Source organism: Silurus meridionalis, chromosome 4, assembly GCF_014805685.1.
Source record: "Silurus meridionalis isolate SWU-2019-XX chromosome 4, ASM1480568v1, whole genome shotgun sequence".
NCBI lineage: Eukaryota > Metazoa > Chordata > Actinopteri > Siluriformes > Siluridae > Silurus > Silurus meridionalis.
Genome location: NC_060887.1, coordinates 18954576 through 18971709, shown reverse-complemented (window position 1 = coordinate 18971709; position 17134 = coordinate 18954576). Strand labels below are relative to the sequence as shown.

The window sequence follows — 17134 nt, the reverse complement described above, 5'->3', positions numbered from 1 at the left end:
TCCAAAAGATTAGGAGCTAAATGTGAAAATGCTCTACCACTTTTAGTAGACTTTGCTATTGTAGGAACTACTAGAAGTCCAGAGTGATGGACTGTAGCATGTTAGAGGACTGAATACCGTGTTGAAGTTGGTGTGTGAGAGTGGTGAAAACCTTTTAATTACATTGAGATAGATCAATAATTTTGAAAGTATACTGGGTAAAATAATGGTTTTATTTTGTTTTTCACAAACAGGCAATAAATGTCAATGCCTGCTCTTTAGACATCTCCATTTATACATGTGGATGTTGGAAGCACAGGCTTGAGAATTTTAGAAACTGCTGATCTCCTAGTATTTTCACACACAACATACTCTAGAATTTACTCAGAATTGGGTTAGTACTCAAGTACCCACAAAACACATATTGAATGACAGTTCTGTGTGGAAATACCTAGTTGGTGGAGGTCAGGGGACATTGGACAGAATAATTTTAGCCGCCAGGATGGATACATTAACTCCAAAAATTCAAGCTCCACTCAGAACAAGAATCTCAGGCTATCATCGTCACCCACTTAACAAAACCATACAGTTTAAAAAGACTGGAAGTAGTAGCCGACACCTGATATTACACTCCTGCCCACATGGCAGCTTCCACTTGGCAGCTTGAACTAATCTGACCATGTTCCTCTCATCTCTCAAATCAACTGTCAACAACTGTCATCAACAAGTGTTTCAATGCACAAAACTGTCCCTCATTTAAACAGGTCAAACACATCACACCTTTTCTTCATTCCATGTTCGATGGGAACATTTGAAGCTCCTGACCTAAATGTGTAAGGTTTTTTATGCAATGCACTGTGCACATGGTCGCTGTTTAGATAATTGCACAAACAAGCAGGTGAAGAGGTGTTTATATTAAAGTGACTGGTGTGTGTGTGTTTTCATTGGAGCAACATTTGGCTTCCTGTTTGTGAAAAGATTTGAATTAGAAGCTAATATAATTGCATATTGCATTGATACATTGTGGGGTGGCAAAGTGCTAAGTACGCACGCTAATGATTCAGTCTCACATGCTAACCGTGGGAGACCGCATTTCCCATGAAGCACTGCGCGGGTGAAGTCCATGTGCAGCAGTGTGTGCGCCTGCATGGCAGAGACAGGAGCATGGCGGGGAGCGTGCATTCGAGGACACATTAAAAACTCCGACTGAACTCGAGTTTAATGTAAGCTACACTTCACACTCTTATTTGTATCTAATGTCTTTGTGTGTAGGATATTTCAAAATTAGCAAGCATCTTTTTTTGGTCGGTGAACTAGCCGATTAGCTTAGCTATATTGAACTGCACAGTAATGTAGAGCTCGTAGTGTGTCTGTGTGACCTTAATGTCCTTACTGTCCTCTCTCATACACCGTCCAGATCTAATATTTTGTATTATTCCTTGCTGATCTCAACTTTATTTCCATGCTGACGTTTTGACTGCTAGCGGTCAAACTCGGAAGTAGTCATACAAAGGGCACGTGGACTTGTCCATTACGTGTTAGATGTGTATAGTTTTGTATAAATATACAGGACTATAGAAAGTAGCACACATGGGATGAGATGTAGTTGTGTGTACAGCTTTTATATTTAGGACATGTTTACTGAGGATAAAGCCACGCCCACTGGACTGAAGGCGACGACTTCCGACAGCAAGGACTTTTAAAACATTTTCTTTAAAAAAGTCCACATATAAAGGGGACGACTGAGGGACACAATCAACGTTCAAATGATCGAAATTGGTCCAAAATAACACACCGGGTGAAAGTGGATCAGGTTGTATTTGTTCGTGGGTTTTCTGTATTACATAAGCAGTAATTGCACAGCAAAAAAAAAACGCAAGATACATTATTTTGCTTAATGATATGTCATCTTTATTAAAGCAGTAGTTTCCTGAGTAATTGTAGTGAACTTGTCTTCAGGTAGCACAGCTTCCAAAATTACAGAAAACTAGAAGCACTAGCAATAATATGTTACAGGCACACTCAAAGTGTGCCGTGTGACGTCACAGGCTGTAGTTAAATCATGGAGGTGATGTGATGCAAGTGCAGTATAAATACGGGTTTTTCACTGTGGGATCAAAGAATAGTCAAATGAGCTTAGTCATGCTTGGTCATGTCATTTCTGATGGAGTAGTTTGTGATATTGGAAAAAAATAAGTTTGTATAGGACAAGAAGAAACAGCGGCAAGCAAATAATAACGTAAGCAAGGTGTAAATAAATGAAGCATGGTGTAGCTGTGCAGATTCATCCCTATCTTTCTTTTCCACACTTTCACCATCTTTTTGCTTCCTTTGTGTTGTTTGCTGGAAACCGACATACAAAATTTTCAACCCAACCCACAAAGGCCTGAAGAATATTTTGGGAAGTGGATTAGGGAGACAGATTTTCCCTTTTATTTCCCTTAGCCTTTGTGTTGTATGAAAACTGACAGTGGTGTGCAAAGTGCAGATTTTTGGTTTATAATATCCACTGTATATGTTTTTAATCATAGCCTGGTGCACTCATTATCCCTTTCATAACCTCCTTTATCTTCTAAACCGTAAATGTTTTGCAACAAAAAATGTGCTGTAAATCATAATTTGTCTGGCCCTAGCATTTTCTTATGTTATCCACTATTTGAATATAGTTCTGATTATTTGCTTTGAAACAAGATATTGACAGCCAAATATTAACATGAATTGGAACTCTGACTACACCCCAGACCTGCTCACCCTATATCAATGCCTGACCTTTCTAAGGCGCTAGTGGCAGAATAAACAAATCCACAATGCCAGGCTCCACAATTAAAAAAAAAAAGTTTTCCTAAAAAAAAGGCAAAAGTTATTCTAACAGCAAACAGAAACTAAAGCTGGAATAAGAGGTTCAACAAACACAAATTTGATGGTGAGGTATCCAAATACAGTCCAAAAAACTTTGTATGTTTGTCACACTTGAATGTTTCAGATCATCAAACTAATTTAAATATTAGTAAAAGATAACAAGTGAACACAACATGCAGTTGTTAAATAAAGGTTTTTATTATTGAGGGAAAACAAAATCCAAAACCACATGGCCCTGTGTGGAAAAAATGTTTGCCTCTAAACCTAATAACTGGTTGGGCCGCCCTTAGCAGCAACAACTGCAATCAAGTGTTTGTGATAACTTACATTGAGTCTGTTACAGGACGTTGACTAGGCCAGTCCAAAGTCTTCATTTTGTTTTTCTTCAGCCATGCAGAGGTGGAATTGATGGTGTGTTTTGGATCATTGTCCTGCTGTAGAACCCATGTTTGCTTCAGCTTGAGGTCACGAACAGATGGCCGGACATTTTCCTTCAGGATTTTTTGGTAAACAGCAGAATTCATGGTTCCATTTATCACAGCAAGTCTTCCAGGTCCTGAAGCAGCAAAACAGCCCCAGACCATCACACTACCACCACCATATTTTACTTTTGGTATGATGTTCTTTTTCTGAAATGCGGTGTTACTTTTACACCAGACGTAATGGGACACACACCTTCCAAAAAGTGAAATTTTTGTCTCGTCAGTCCACAGAGCATTTTCCCAAAAGTCTTGGGGATTATCAAGATGTTTTTTGGCAAAACTGAGATGAGCCTTTATGTTCTTTTTGTTTAGCAGCGGTTTTCGTCTTGGAACTCTGCCATGCAGATCATTTTTGCCCAGTCTCTTTCTTATGGTGGAGTCATAAACACTGACCTTAACTGAGGCGAGTGAGGCCTGCAGTTCTTTGGATGTTGTTGTGGGGTCTTTTGTGAGCTCTTGGATAAGTTGTCGCTGTGCTCTTGGGGTAAATTTGGTCGGCTGGCCACTCCTGGGAAGGTTCTCCACTCTTCCATGTTTTTGCCATTTGTGAATAATGGCTCTCACTGTGGTTTACTGGAGTCCCAAAAGCTTTAGAAATGGCTTTATAACCTTTTCCAGACTGATAGATCTCAATTACTTACTTTCTCATTTGTTGTCTGAATTTCTTTAGATCTCAGCATGATGTCTAGCTTTTGAGGATCTTTTGGTCTACTTCACTCTGTCAGGCAGGTCCTATTTAAGAGATTTCTTGATTGCGAACAGGTGTGGCAGTAATCAGGGATGAGTGTGGCTAAAGAAATTGAACTCTAACAGGGGAGCAAACAGTTTTTCACACAGGGCCATGTAGTTTTGGATTTTGTTTGCCCTCAATAATAAAAACCTTCATTTTAAAACTGCATGTTGTGTTCACTTGTTATCTTTTGCCTATATCTAAATTAGTTTAGTTTGATGATCTGAAACATTAAAGTGTGGCAAAGATGCAAAAACATAAGAAATCAGGAAGGGGGCAAACACTTTTTCAAACCACTGTAGATTTGTAAGCACCTTGATCTCATTCATAAGATTTGCCCATGTAAAGATATTAATAATGAAACAGAAGACACACACTAGTTGAGGGAATAGAAGTGTGGTATTGATACTGTTTTCTTTCCTTTAGGCTGTGAGAGGTTGGAAATTCGAACAGATGATGCAGCGTGTAATGCATCACGCAGCCATCCCGCTGCGCTCGTTGTGCCTGGACCTCAACATGAGAGACCTGAGTTTTGGTGCACAGAACCTTCATGTAAACCGCTTCTCTATACGCCTCTTCAGCTCCTCCAGCAACACCAGGAACTCTGAGTCCCACAAGACACGTCCTGAAGTTCAAACAGCTGCACAGAAGCATGAAAAAAGCCAGGAAGAGTCAGGAGCCTCCCCAATGTCTAACAAAGACCTAGATCCACTGCAGGACAAATCGATTGGGCTCTATCAGAGGTTTAAGAAGATGTTTAAACAGTATGGCAAAGTTATGGTTCCGGTGCATCTCGTCACTTCCACTGTGTGGTTTGGTTCATTTTATTATGCTGCAATGAAGTAAGTGCACATTTTTGTCACCTGAATGTTCCATTCATTTAAAAAAAAAAAATTTCTTGGGGGGGGGGGTTAATCCAGCTAATTAACTGAATTAATATATGTTACTTCCTGCATTAATGCCTTTGTGATGTAACTGTCCACATCCTCATAAGCTATTAATCTGATTATTTTTTTAAATGGTACTGTTCAATTTGAAAATCTGATTGGTCTGAAAGTATTGGTAGTTCTAGCTGCATGGCAGATCACAGTTTTATAGTGCTGCACTCATTCTAATATATTGTTTGTTTCTTACAGTGCGACCATGTAAACAAATTTTAAACACTGTTGATTCATGTGTCAGCAGCAAGACACAGAACTTTTTTTTTTTTTTTGCCTTGTTACAATCGAGGGCGTGTAAAGTGGCTGTTATTACATAAGCGAAAACAGGAACTCGGAAATGTAACTGTGAATTCTAAATGACTTAGAAAGCAGGTTGTAATATTTTTTTAATCAATAAAAAAATCTTAGTGTTGGCAAAAGTGGTATAAAAGGAATACCACACTTTAGCATTGATAAGTACATGCACTTAGCAACAAAATGCAGTTCAGCATCTACCAGAAATACAAATAATAGCATTTATAATAATAAAAAAAAGTGCAACACGCACACAGACAGCAGGTAAATAAATAAGCTATGGACAGTGGATATGTGCAAAGGGTGTTGAGCGAATAATACTATAAATAGTGAATTACACTATGTATAGAAAATTTATATTAAATATGTGCAAGATATATAAGGTATTATATGAACAGAATACAGAAGGAGCAGAAGCAGCATGATGATTACAGGTAGTTAAAACATAAATAAAGCACCAGTGTACATATAAAACACAGATACACACACTGTTTCATACACTGATCTACAGTCTTTGCTCCTAAAACAATGCTGTGGTAAATCCAGTCCCTAAAAGCTCTCCAACTTAATTACTGGCCCACTTTTAACCACAATTGTACAACATTTTGGCAGAAAGTCTGAGTGGCTGTGACCTTTTCAGAAGAAACCACAGCACTGAAAATGCACGTTATTGTTAAGTGAGCTGCTGATGTCACTCAACTGGTATCTTTCTAATGGTGTGTTGATCCTCATGGATCTTAGTGCAGCTGGTCAGACATACCATTCTATTTTTTATGGAAATTACATGGAACAACACTTTTCAGTATGTCCGCTCTCAGTCCGTCGTCCTGAGGAACATCTTACTCAGTGTCTTCTAAACACGGTGGCATACAAAACTCTTTGATCCCTGTTTTATTTCATATTTACATCCTTTTAAACAGATCATGAGGAAATATGGGCTTAGAGTTCACTAAACCGGCCATGACTAACTCCACCCTGATCTATCTACTCTGCTTGCTTAAAAAACAATAAAAGATGGATACATGAATTTCAGAAACTCACACCCTGAAAAAGCAGACCATGTAAAAGATGGCCATAGTCAGTACTCCAGTATGTTAATCCTCACTGGTTGAGAACCTTGGCTTTGTATTTGTCAGCTAGCTCTCATTTTCAGTCACATTATAATGATAACAAATGAAATTATAATGGTAAAATTACACACCTTTTTATTATTGGATGATTGAAAAATTTGCTTAATGTTGTAGGATTGACAAAAGTAACTCTGTCTGGTTAGTGCAAATACAAGAGACTCTACGATCCTCTAAAAATACACCCAAGGAATATTGCTAATTCTCACTAATCTGCTATAATTATCAAAACATCTGAAAAAATGTGAAACAGGAAGATAAGTATTTTTCTGTCCATTATATTAAATTTACATTCTGCACTACATTGCTACTAGTTTTTTTGTTTGTTACCCATGAGTGAGTTGAATAATTTTTTTTAACCTCACTTTTTGTAGATTTCGCTTGTGCACTTCCACTCTAGATGATTATAAACTGTTACTTTTAAGTTGCTGTTCCATCATCTGGCATTAGATGAGATTTTTATGTTGTAACTCTCTGTATTTTATGTATGTTTCTCAATGGAAAACTAGGATTGAATTATCATTATTATTTTTATTACTATTTCAGGCTACATAAAACCACATACATTTTCTCTTGCACCCCACGCCCTGTCTTATTTTTCCTCCTTACAAAATCTACAATGTAGAATATATGAAAATATTTGATGACTGATTAGCTTTTTTTTGTTTTACAAACTGTTTTTTCCTTCAAGTTCAGCTATTTGCATATTAATTTTTTTTTATTCACACATTGTGATTAAACATCATAAGGGAGCTGTGTGTAGTACACACACACACACACACACACACACACACACACACACAGAGCTCTTTACTGTATGACAAGTCTTTCAACGTTATTGGTTTTCTTTGTAGTTGATATGCATTAATCCATGCTTCTCCCTGTTAGTAGTAGCACTGCTGTTTCCTTTCATCCTTTTCTTTCATTATTTACACACTTGATAACAAGCTTTTGCAGTATGAATGAAATTTCTGCACGTCCTTGATTTTCACTAAACCTTTGCAGCACGTAGCTGTTGATATTCCTGAACCAAGCACAATTTTGTTACGGAAAATGTTTCTCGATAACCGTAAATCAGTTCTGATAAAGTCAATCCGCTTTTCTCATTCATATACATTTCACAGTCATCTGAAGAGCAAACATATACAGGACATTCTCACTGTTCTCAGCATTATAAAATCTGGAGCATTGCACTGGACATCGTAAATCCTTGTGCCGTATTCTATTATTGCTTAAATGTTTTCGCATCTTTTTTTTTTTTTGCCAGAGGGGTGAACCTGGTGCCATTTCTGGAGTACATCGGCTTACCAGACAAGATTGTGTATATTCTGCGAGACTCTCAGGGTGGATATGCACTAACGGCCTACGCAATGTATAAGGTATCACCCGCACTAATCTAATGCACAAACACAAAGTAAGAAAATCTGTCAAAAAATGCTGTTTCACTCATCAGCTTTATGTCCCGATCAGCTTGCTACGCCAGCCAGGTACACGGTGACGCTCGGAGCCACATCTCTGTCAGTGCAATACCTCCGTAAACATGGCTACTTCTCCACCCCTCCTCCGGTCAAGGAGTACCTACAGGACAAAATGGAAGAGACCAGAGAACGACTGTCTGAGAAGATGGAGGAGACGAAAGAACGATTTACAGAGAAAATGGAGGAAACTAAAGGCCGCTTTTCTGGGCGCATGGGAGAGACGAAAGAGCGTTTTGCTGAAAAAATGGAGGAGACGAAAGACAAGCTGGCTGAGAAGCTGCAGGAGACCAAAGACAAAGTCTCTTTACGGAAGAAAACGGATTAACAAAAAAAACAAACAAAAAAATAACGATGAAATTCTACTAATCAGTTCCAAACAGTAAATGTGTTGTGATGCGTCTCCAATGCTCTGTCTTGCTGCAAATTGAAATGAACCAATAGGCCTGAATTCTCATTTATTTTTAAGGTTATTCAGTAAAATCGAGAAATCTGAACACGTGTATGGCTGATATCTACTGCATAATTCTCAGAGCTATGCTTATATAAGGACAGAGAAAAGGAAGTTGTGGATAAATGCACATTAACAAGAAAATCCTAGCAAGCAGACTGACAAAAAAATAAATAAATTATACAAATATTAGAACAAAAAAAAGGCAATATTCTGCCAATTTAATAAGCAACATTTCATCTTTTTTTTTAACAACCAAAGACACTAAAATTTCTCATTCTCTATTGGCTCACAAGCACAGGAGTTATAAATTAACAGGCCAGAGTGCATATAATAAACTGTACTGTCCTTTGTTTTGCCTTTAGTATTTACGGTTCACATGAAAACGAGACTCAGGTGAAGCTTAAAAAATAAGTTAAGGTTCATAATCGTATCATTGAGACAACGTAGCTTGATTCTAAAACCAGAGGCGACCGGTCTAATCCAGAAGGGGCCATTGTGGAGGCAGGTTTTTAATCCAGTGAAGTAGAAGCCACAACTGAGAGAATATTAAAAAACGGGTGGAATAATATTCCTGTTCTGAAAGCTGATTAACCATGATATACCATGAGTCCCTTTCCTGGATAAAACATATACTAATGGTACAAAAAAAATGGTCCACTGACAAAAAAAGTAGTTTGGATTTCATAGACATGCATGTCACAATCTTCAGGAATTTTATTTGTGTTTTTTTCCATGGCAGTAAAGCATCGTAAAGCATACAATGGCTGCTGCGAAGATGTTAGTGTATCTGTAGAGGGAGAACCCTGAGGCCAAGAATTCAGGAGTGTATCTGGGAGTGCACTGGGTTTGGAATTTTAACTTCAACCAGACGGAATCAGATTTGTATACAAGTTACATGTAAAGCACTTATATGCCCCAGCGTCAAAGCTTCAACAGTGAACCGAGAAGGAATCATTCAGATTTCAGTGTAACATTTCTGCGAACATTTCTCAAGTGCTGTGGAAACAACTATTTCATCCACACGTTTCTCGTACTGCCTCTGTTTCCTGTACATGCTGCTTTGGCATGTGTGACCTAGCTGGACTTCAGACAGACATGTTTACACTATATCAATCCAGCTCCAGATCACCTTTTCCCTCAGCTCACAGGTTCTTCCATCCCCATGTTTGTTTATGTCTTATTCCTTTATAGGTGTGTCTACACCCATGGCTTGAAGACAAACCACTAGCATACAAGCAGAGCAGGACCAGTGCTCTTCCAATGACTCTACTGTGTGAAAATCTTGTAAAAGCATCAATGTTCACAATGTCATAAGTTTAAAGCAATGAAATATACAGGATTATCGTTGAAATAGCAATACTGCTACTCCAGAAGTGTTGAGTTTAAGAATTGAAATGCTGTGTGACTATATTTGTGCTCAAAGAGCAAATCGAGATATTTAATGATAAATTAAACATGTTTGTAGTAGAATTGTGTGTGTGTATGTATGTGTGTATATATATATATATATATATATATATATATATATATATATATAAATATATATATATATATATATATATATTTATTTATATATATATATATATATATATATATATATATATATATAAATAAATATATATATATATATATATATATATATAAAATGGCAGGTAAATTGAATCTGAGGAAATCATCTCAAGCCATATCTATATGTTTGATTACTTGTGTTCATGTTAAAATGAAGCTGTATGTTATCAAATGAACACGTGTTGGGAAAGAAATGTATCTACACACATCATCTAATAAATGACTTTTCTTTTTCCTGTCACAGTTAAATTCACTCAACCTGAATATGAACCAAGCAAACACAGTTGAATTTCTGCTTTCTGTTATGGAGGTGTGTTGTTATGCAATGAAACTTTCGATGTGGTGGTATATTTTTTGTACGTTTTTAATGGTTTCGCTGTAGTTTAACCACAGCAGTACAAGCATAAAATCTTTGACTACAACAGCATTTAGAGCAACAGTTTTTTTTTTTTTGGACTATTTTGAACTTTTTTTTCTGAAAAAGTATTGCAATAACAGACCTTAGGCCTAGAACCTAGTACATCACAATTGCTTAAATAAAAAGAGGCAAAAATACATATATTTAACGTGTATATAAACATACGCATGTACGTGTATGGCCAAATACAAGTACACGCTTATGCATACACACGCACAAAAAAATGCTGGGGTACAATTTTTGTTAAAATAAATGGAGAGAAAAAAAAACAACAAAAAAACACGAAAAAGTCCATGACGAAAGCAGTCCAGTATTGACCAATAATGCGGGAAAGTTAGGGTTAGCGGTGGTGTGCGCAGAAGCATCTTATGCTTTGAGGAAAACAAACCGAGGCGCAATTTGAGTTTCAGTCGGCGCTCGTAAGGGTACAAAGCCTTCTGTGGTGTCACCTCGCACCACAAACCTCTCGAGGCTCCCTGCCGTTGAGCACTGGAGAAATGAAGTTGCTATATACATTATCTTCAGTTCCTTTGAGGTGGATGTGCCGAACGTTACAGTGGACACCCAGCAGATATTGTCATTCTAATAAAAATAATAATAAACAAACAAACAAACAAAAAAAAATCCCCATTTGGTTCCGACATACCACGTACACAGAATGTGTGAAATAAATAAGTAAGAAATAAGAATGGTAGAAGTGTCAGTGTCGTCGCTGTCTGGACAGATTAGTAAAAGGCTGGAAGCATAGTGTTGCATGGCAAATTTAGGACTGGCTATTATGTGGTTACAAAGTACCTCAAATAATATCGAATATATGCACTTTCTGAACAAAGTCTGAATAGTGATGTTTTTTTATTTTAATGCAATACACACATTCCAACATTCCCAGAAGCAACAGCAAAGTCTCTGCTGTCCTGACTGGAGTATTTCTGTAGGTTCAGATGTTACTGCTCGTGTAGAACACATGTATTCGACCTGTCTGCATGTTAAGGTGAAGCACATCCCCTTCCTAAATCACCAGTTCAACCAGGGGAATGTAGGGACTTGTCTGATTTCTTTGTATTACATTCTACTCGTTTCGTGTTGGTGAACTGGAACAAAGTGGTAGAACTTTACTCGTTTAAATGCAGATGTCGAGAACATCACAACGCCCTTCGATGCTACAGTCACTTTCCCGAACATGATTTCCCTCTGGCTGCCGGATGATTGTATGGAACTGAATCCATTTTGTAAACGTGATTAAAACAGTGTTCATGTTGTAGCTAGCTCGTCCGACGCGTTCTCACTCAGGCTGTAGGTGAAACTGTGAAAATGTACTGTAGCGTAGATCTACATGGGTTCGCCAATTCTACCATTAAACTGCAATGTATACAAGTTATGCTATTTTGAGGGTAGGATTATATAAATAAAAAAACACATTGACTCTATATCAAGCAACTCTCTTGTCCTAGAACAACTGCCATAACTTCATACTGTTAATATTGTTATCATCCATAAGAAAAATAAGTAGTACTTTGTAATCATTCTGTAATTCATATTTAAGTATTGTTTGCAAACCTCCTTGTTCACAAAAAAAGACAAAAAAAAAAATGCACATTTTCGACTGTAGGCATTTACAAACCTGATACCACTGTGTTAAATTTTTTATACAATCTATACATTATATTACAATATTAACAATATCTTTTGTGGTTTCTACCCATTGGGTAGGATATGTGTGCATAACATATTCAAGTTATTTACAGCACCTTACAAAAGAAAACAACAAAAGAAAAGAAACAAAACAAAAACACAGACTGACAGACCGGTGAAATAAAAAGCACCGTTGGAAGTGAGGCACACCGAAGGTGGGAGCTTAAAGAGTGCAAGTGGGTTCCTACGTCTGCTCAAAAAGGTGAACATTAGGCACCGAGATCGCTCGCATCATACGCACATGCAAACAAAAGCGCCTCATTCCACGGGCAACGAAAACGAGCACTTGTTTTGTGGCGAAGGACAACAATTAGACGAAGTGAAGCGGGAAAAGCCGAGTGGAGACGATGAAATGATGGTTATTGGGTGGGAAAAGGGTCGAGCCGACAAGCGTGGGCCAGACTGCAATCGATCGGTGAAAGCAGCATCAGCAGCGATAGCAGCAGCATTAAACAGCGCAGATGAAGGATAAGCTCCGGGAGCTCTTTGGAAGAGTAAAATGAGGGGAGGAAACACGTGACTGTAGTGCGTTCGAGCTTCTCAGTCGAAGAAACAAAGAGGAACGTTGTCGAGACTTTCTGCAAGTGGTGGCGCTGCTTGCTGAGTCCATCTCAACCTGGCGAAGATAAAATCAGAACACGACGCGTGGGGTAGCTGGCAGAAGCCCTTACTAAAATGCTGGCATTGCAGTAGAAAACGATTGTGGTCGGTTGTGGAGTTTCAGCTCTCCAGGTATAGATTCAACCTAGACTGGAAGGAACGTAGACCGAACCGTGTTTGCTCATTTGATCCTTGGCTAGTTTTAGTTTGTGCCCAAAATACCTCCAGGTTAATGAAGTGTACAGATAGTGGCTCTGTTCGCTTTGTAAATGCTCAATAACAGAGATCCTTCATGTCCTTCCAAACACTGATCAGACCTAGTCCTGGACTAAAACACACACACACACACACACACACACACACACACACACACACACACACACACAATGGTGATTCAGAGAAAACTAGTGTACATCCTCAATATATGATCAGGGAACCAGCCCTGAACATGCATGCTGTACTCTCTGGCTTTCTACAAAAACACACACATGCAGACACACACACGCTTTAGGACATATTTAAGTCTGGATTCGGGTTTAATCAGTGTCCACTAAAATATCTCGTCTTTCAAGTGTACTATTAGGCAGTTAAGGCTTAAGGTCAAGAGCCGGATTGAGAAACCAAGCTTTGTAATCTAGCTGGACAAACTAGCCTACAGGTCACATCATCTTCATGAATAAACATTCACACGCAAGTGCACTCCACAGAAACACACACACGCACTATAGGGGACAGCCAAACACACAAGGCAGTGATATTTAAAATCTACCCACAATGTTGAACAAAAAGGCAGTGGATAAGCATGTGTCAGTGGAAAAAACAACCATGATGGATGTTTCAAAAGAATCATGTTTGTCCATGTTCAGTGCACTGGATGAGCGGGAAAAGAAACAAGAAAAACAGCTGGAAAAGGTGATTCTCAGTCTGTAAAGCTGACATTAAAGGGATGTGTTCCGCATTACAAGGCAAAAGTTCCTTTGGGTCCTGATCAAAAATGAACATCTAAGCGCTCAGAGCGTTTTGACTGGCAAACTAACTTCCCATTGGACAAAAGTGTCAGTTAACCACCGGCCTGCACACGTCCCATCTCTCACACCACATCAGCGCTGACTGCCAACTCACTGCGACAAGGACAGCAAAGTTTGCTCATTTTGTAAACTTCTACAAGTTAAATGTAGCACCACGGTTTGGATGTGTTCACCAAATACCCACAATGCTATGGATTGAAAGTAAGAAGATGATTGTATATTAAAGAGGAAATTGCATGCAGATTATGCAACGCATCGAAGGGCTTGTATTCACAGGCATCGTAGACTGGGATCAGTTCAGGTCTTTTTTCATGCGGCGAGGAAAAATCCGATATGAAGTCCCGCCCCGGGCACTGGTTGTTTACTGCTTCTCCATGAGCAGGAGTTGATCTAAAATGGACACTCTTTTCCCACCTGAAACACACCACATGCGCAAACACGGACACGTCTGAGAACCGAGCAAGACGGGACGAGCAGAAAAGGCAACCGAATCAGAGGAAGGCTGGGTTAATGAGATATTACAGTGAACAACCCCTACTTTAGCCCTTAGCTTCACTGTGTCACTACACTTGATTATCCTACCTAATCTAGGAGATGCAGACAGCACAGCAGCATGGGCTATGTTTGTATGCTTGTTTGTTTTTGCTCACTCTGGTTACTATGGCACCATCCATCACAACGCTGTACAGATGGGGGTCTGAAAGGGACTGAAAGTGAAAGAGTGCACGAATGGGCAGCATTAGCCGTTTCAAGTAAGGAAAAGCCAGGAGAAGCTTCCGTCCATGCTGAACGACGCACACGATAACACCTCGCGTCCGTAAAAACGTTCAAAGGATAAATAAATGCCGTTTTGGTTTTCGTCATTGGCCGAGTGCAACGCGTATAAAGGATTACAAGAGCCTTGATTGCAGTTCATAAATTGATAACTTTACGAGCACGACCCTGCTCACGTAACCCCTATTTCTCGTCGTCTTTCTGTGTGGTTTAAGATAATTATAGAGAAACTAAATGATTTTAACACTGCTACAGGAAGAAAGAGTCTTTCAGACTGCTTGATACTTAAAATAAAAAGTCTACACTTCGAACAAAAGTAATTACTGTATGATCGTAAAACATTTCTGCCTCTAAAGTGACAATATTAATTGAAAGTAACATTCTGTTAGTATCCCTCTGACCTTAAGAGGTATAAATGTCTGAAGGATTGTGAGGAGGATTAAGAGCTGGGAGGGAGGGGTTTTTAGGCTGGATAGAAGTAACTCTTGTGCAGAAGTAAAGAGCTTCTACAGATCACGGCGTTTCTTTAACAACAAAGACCATGCACTGCATTTCCATCCTCTTTTTTTTCACAATCAAGATAGTGCAACTTTTGTGTGTTTTGATTTAAATGGATAATTGCGAGTGTTTACCCTTACACCAGCCCCCCCCACACACACAAAAACCTTGGCACTGGGATTTCGATTAGAATTTTTTTTGTTTGTTTTTTTTGTTGTTTTTTTATAAATCTCAATTGTGCACAGATCATGGTCTTGAAAAACATATCCTCAACTCCAAGTCCTGTCCTGATTCTGTGGATGTGTTGGTGTTTTGTAGAGCACATGACCAAAAAAAAGGGGGAGGGGGCAAAAAAACAAACTAAAAAAAAAACCTATGTGCTAATATCATCTCCCATTTGAATATAATACACAAGTACAAAATAGCGCTACAAAGCTTTGCTATGTCTTTTGTATGAGAGACAGTTAATATAATGTTATTTTGTAAGCTTTGCTCCGCTTGGTTCCTTCTTGTAATGTGGCTCTGCTTTTGTAGTGAAGACAGACGCATTTTATGTTGTGCATGGGAGTGTCCAGAGAGTGACCACGCCCCTTTGTAGCCGGTAAAAGGAGAGGGTATGGAGAGCCGACCTTACACTAGCTCCCCTCTCTGCATGTCCTTGGCTTTGCTCAGGACTATTGTGCTTTCCGTGCTGCCCTGGCGCGTCCTGGCACCGGGCACAGTTGGCACGGAGGAGGACTGGTTATTGCTGTGCTGGTGAAGGTAAAACGCTGTGCCTGGGTAGTTGCCCATGACCTCACTGTAAGCGGGTGGAGGGCCTTCCGTGCGTCCGTGGGCACTCCAATTGGCGGCACTGATGCCTGTGTTGGTGCTAGGTGGGCACGGGCCATGGCTGTCCATCAGGTCACTGTCGAAGACTGTGCGATTGGGTGGTGCTCGCACTGACTCGCGGTTCAGCTCGAGCTGTTGCTCGGGGTTGCGCAGCTGCAGCGGGCATGGGCCCTGGTACGGCGGCGGCTCCTCTCCATCCGAAAGTGCGATGGTGGGTGGCAGGTCGATGTGCTGCTGCAGAAGAGGGTAGGTAGGCTGGAAACGGCTAAAACGGTCTCGCTGCAGGAATGAGGGAGTGCTGAAGCGCTCGCGAGGATGAGGTGCATACACCACCTGGAGTCAAAAGAGTCAAAGGAAAATGATTCATAGTCTGCAGCAATAGTGTTGAAAGAAATATAATGCAGGTTGTTTAAGAAGCCAGAACAGGAGAATAAACAAATAAATAAAACATTCCAAAGGAACTCATGAAAGCCCAAATATATTCCAATACTATGTTCATGCTGCCACAAAGTCTGCGCACACTAACAACCTACTGACTGAATCAAGAAAAAAAATCATCACTCAATTTCTACGCATTGCATTTTTTCACAATTGCGATTGATTTTCAATATGGCACAGGCTGCTCTCCCTTCTGCCAAACCCGTCTCCTCAACGCACCACCTCACCCACACCCAGACCTGAATGTGGAAATCAAACCCCCTCATTACAAAGTAAATAAACAGAGAAAGGGGAAAAAAAACAAATTAAAGAAAAGCAAAATAAAAAAATTTAATAAAATAATGAACATACACAAAGCCCTAAATGTGTACAAATATTTAAGTGTGTATATTTTTCAACCAATGCAGAAAGAGATCATAAATGAATAAATAATTGCTATAAAAGGACTATGTAAACAAAAATAAATATTTGTCTGAATAATAACCTTTGGATAACTAGCAAAGGCCAAGGAAACCTTCCCCATTAAAACATCCGAAGCATGTGAAGGATCAGACCACACTGTAACCTGGCCAGTCTCAGACTGTTGCCCATCTCTTAAATCAAAGGCAATGCAATACCCAAGTCCTTTAACTGTGTAGAATGTAATTTCAGAAAAGTCCTTCAAGGCTCCAAAGACACAGTGTTCTTGTTCGCATTAGTTATTAAGTGTCTCATTGGCAGAGTTACAGGGGTTTGACAGAATAAGGTAATATCATACACATGCTTGCAGCATGCTCACTGAACTAAAGTTTTTGGTGCTGAGGTAACCTTCCCTGCTCCCTGATAATGCTCTCCCCCTACTCCTACACTCAGGATCTACTGATTAAATGGCTTGTTATTATCCGATTATTTTATTTAAGCAAGAAAACCGAAGCACTAAAAAAATAATAGCAAACTAGAAAGAAG

At 39.2% G+C, this 17134-nt stretch overlaps 2 protein-coding genes across 4 annotated transcripts in view; one reads left to right on the top strand and one right to left on the bottom strand.

Moving 5' to 3' along the window:
* The first annotated feature begins 1045 nt into the window (after nucleotides 1–1045).
* fam210ab (family with sequence similarity 210 member Ab) lies at nucleotides 1046–8384 on the top strand. Of its 2 annotated transcripts, none has more exons than XM_046848195.1 (4): nucleotides 1046–1202; nucleotides 4477–4892; nucleotides 7680–7791; nucleotides 7883–8384. In XM_046848195.1, the coding sequence occupies exons 2-4, from the start codon at nucleotides 4504–4506 to the stop codon at nucleotides 8213–8215; spliced, it is 834 nt and encodes a 277-aa protein (XP_046704151.1). In that variant the 5' UTR covers nucleotides 1046–1202; nucleotides 4477–4503; the 3' UTR covers nucleotides 8216–8384. The 2 variants fall into 2 exon arrangements, with proteins under 2 accessions (XP_046704151.1, XP_046704154.1); XM_046848198.1 differs by lacking the exon at nucleotides 1046–1202 and adding an exon at nucleotides 2130–2218.
* Nucleotides 8385–10258: 1874 nt separating this feature from the next.
* ldlrad4b (low density lipoprotein receptor class A domain containing 4b) overlaps nucleotides 10259–17134 on the bottom strand; it is a 76454-nt gene continuing 69578 nt past the window's right edge. For both annotated transcript variants that reach the window (XM_046846669.1, XM_046846670.1), the window contains one exon: nucleotides 10259–16084. In XM_046846669.1, coding sequence (XP_046702625.1) covers nucleotides 15551–16084 — 534 coding nt within the window. In that variant the 3' untranslated portion in view covers nucleotides 10259–15550. The remainder of the gene's footprint in view (nucleotides 16085–17134) is intronic.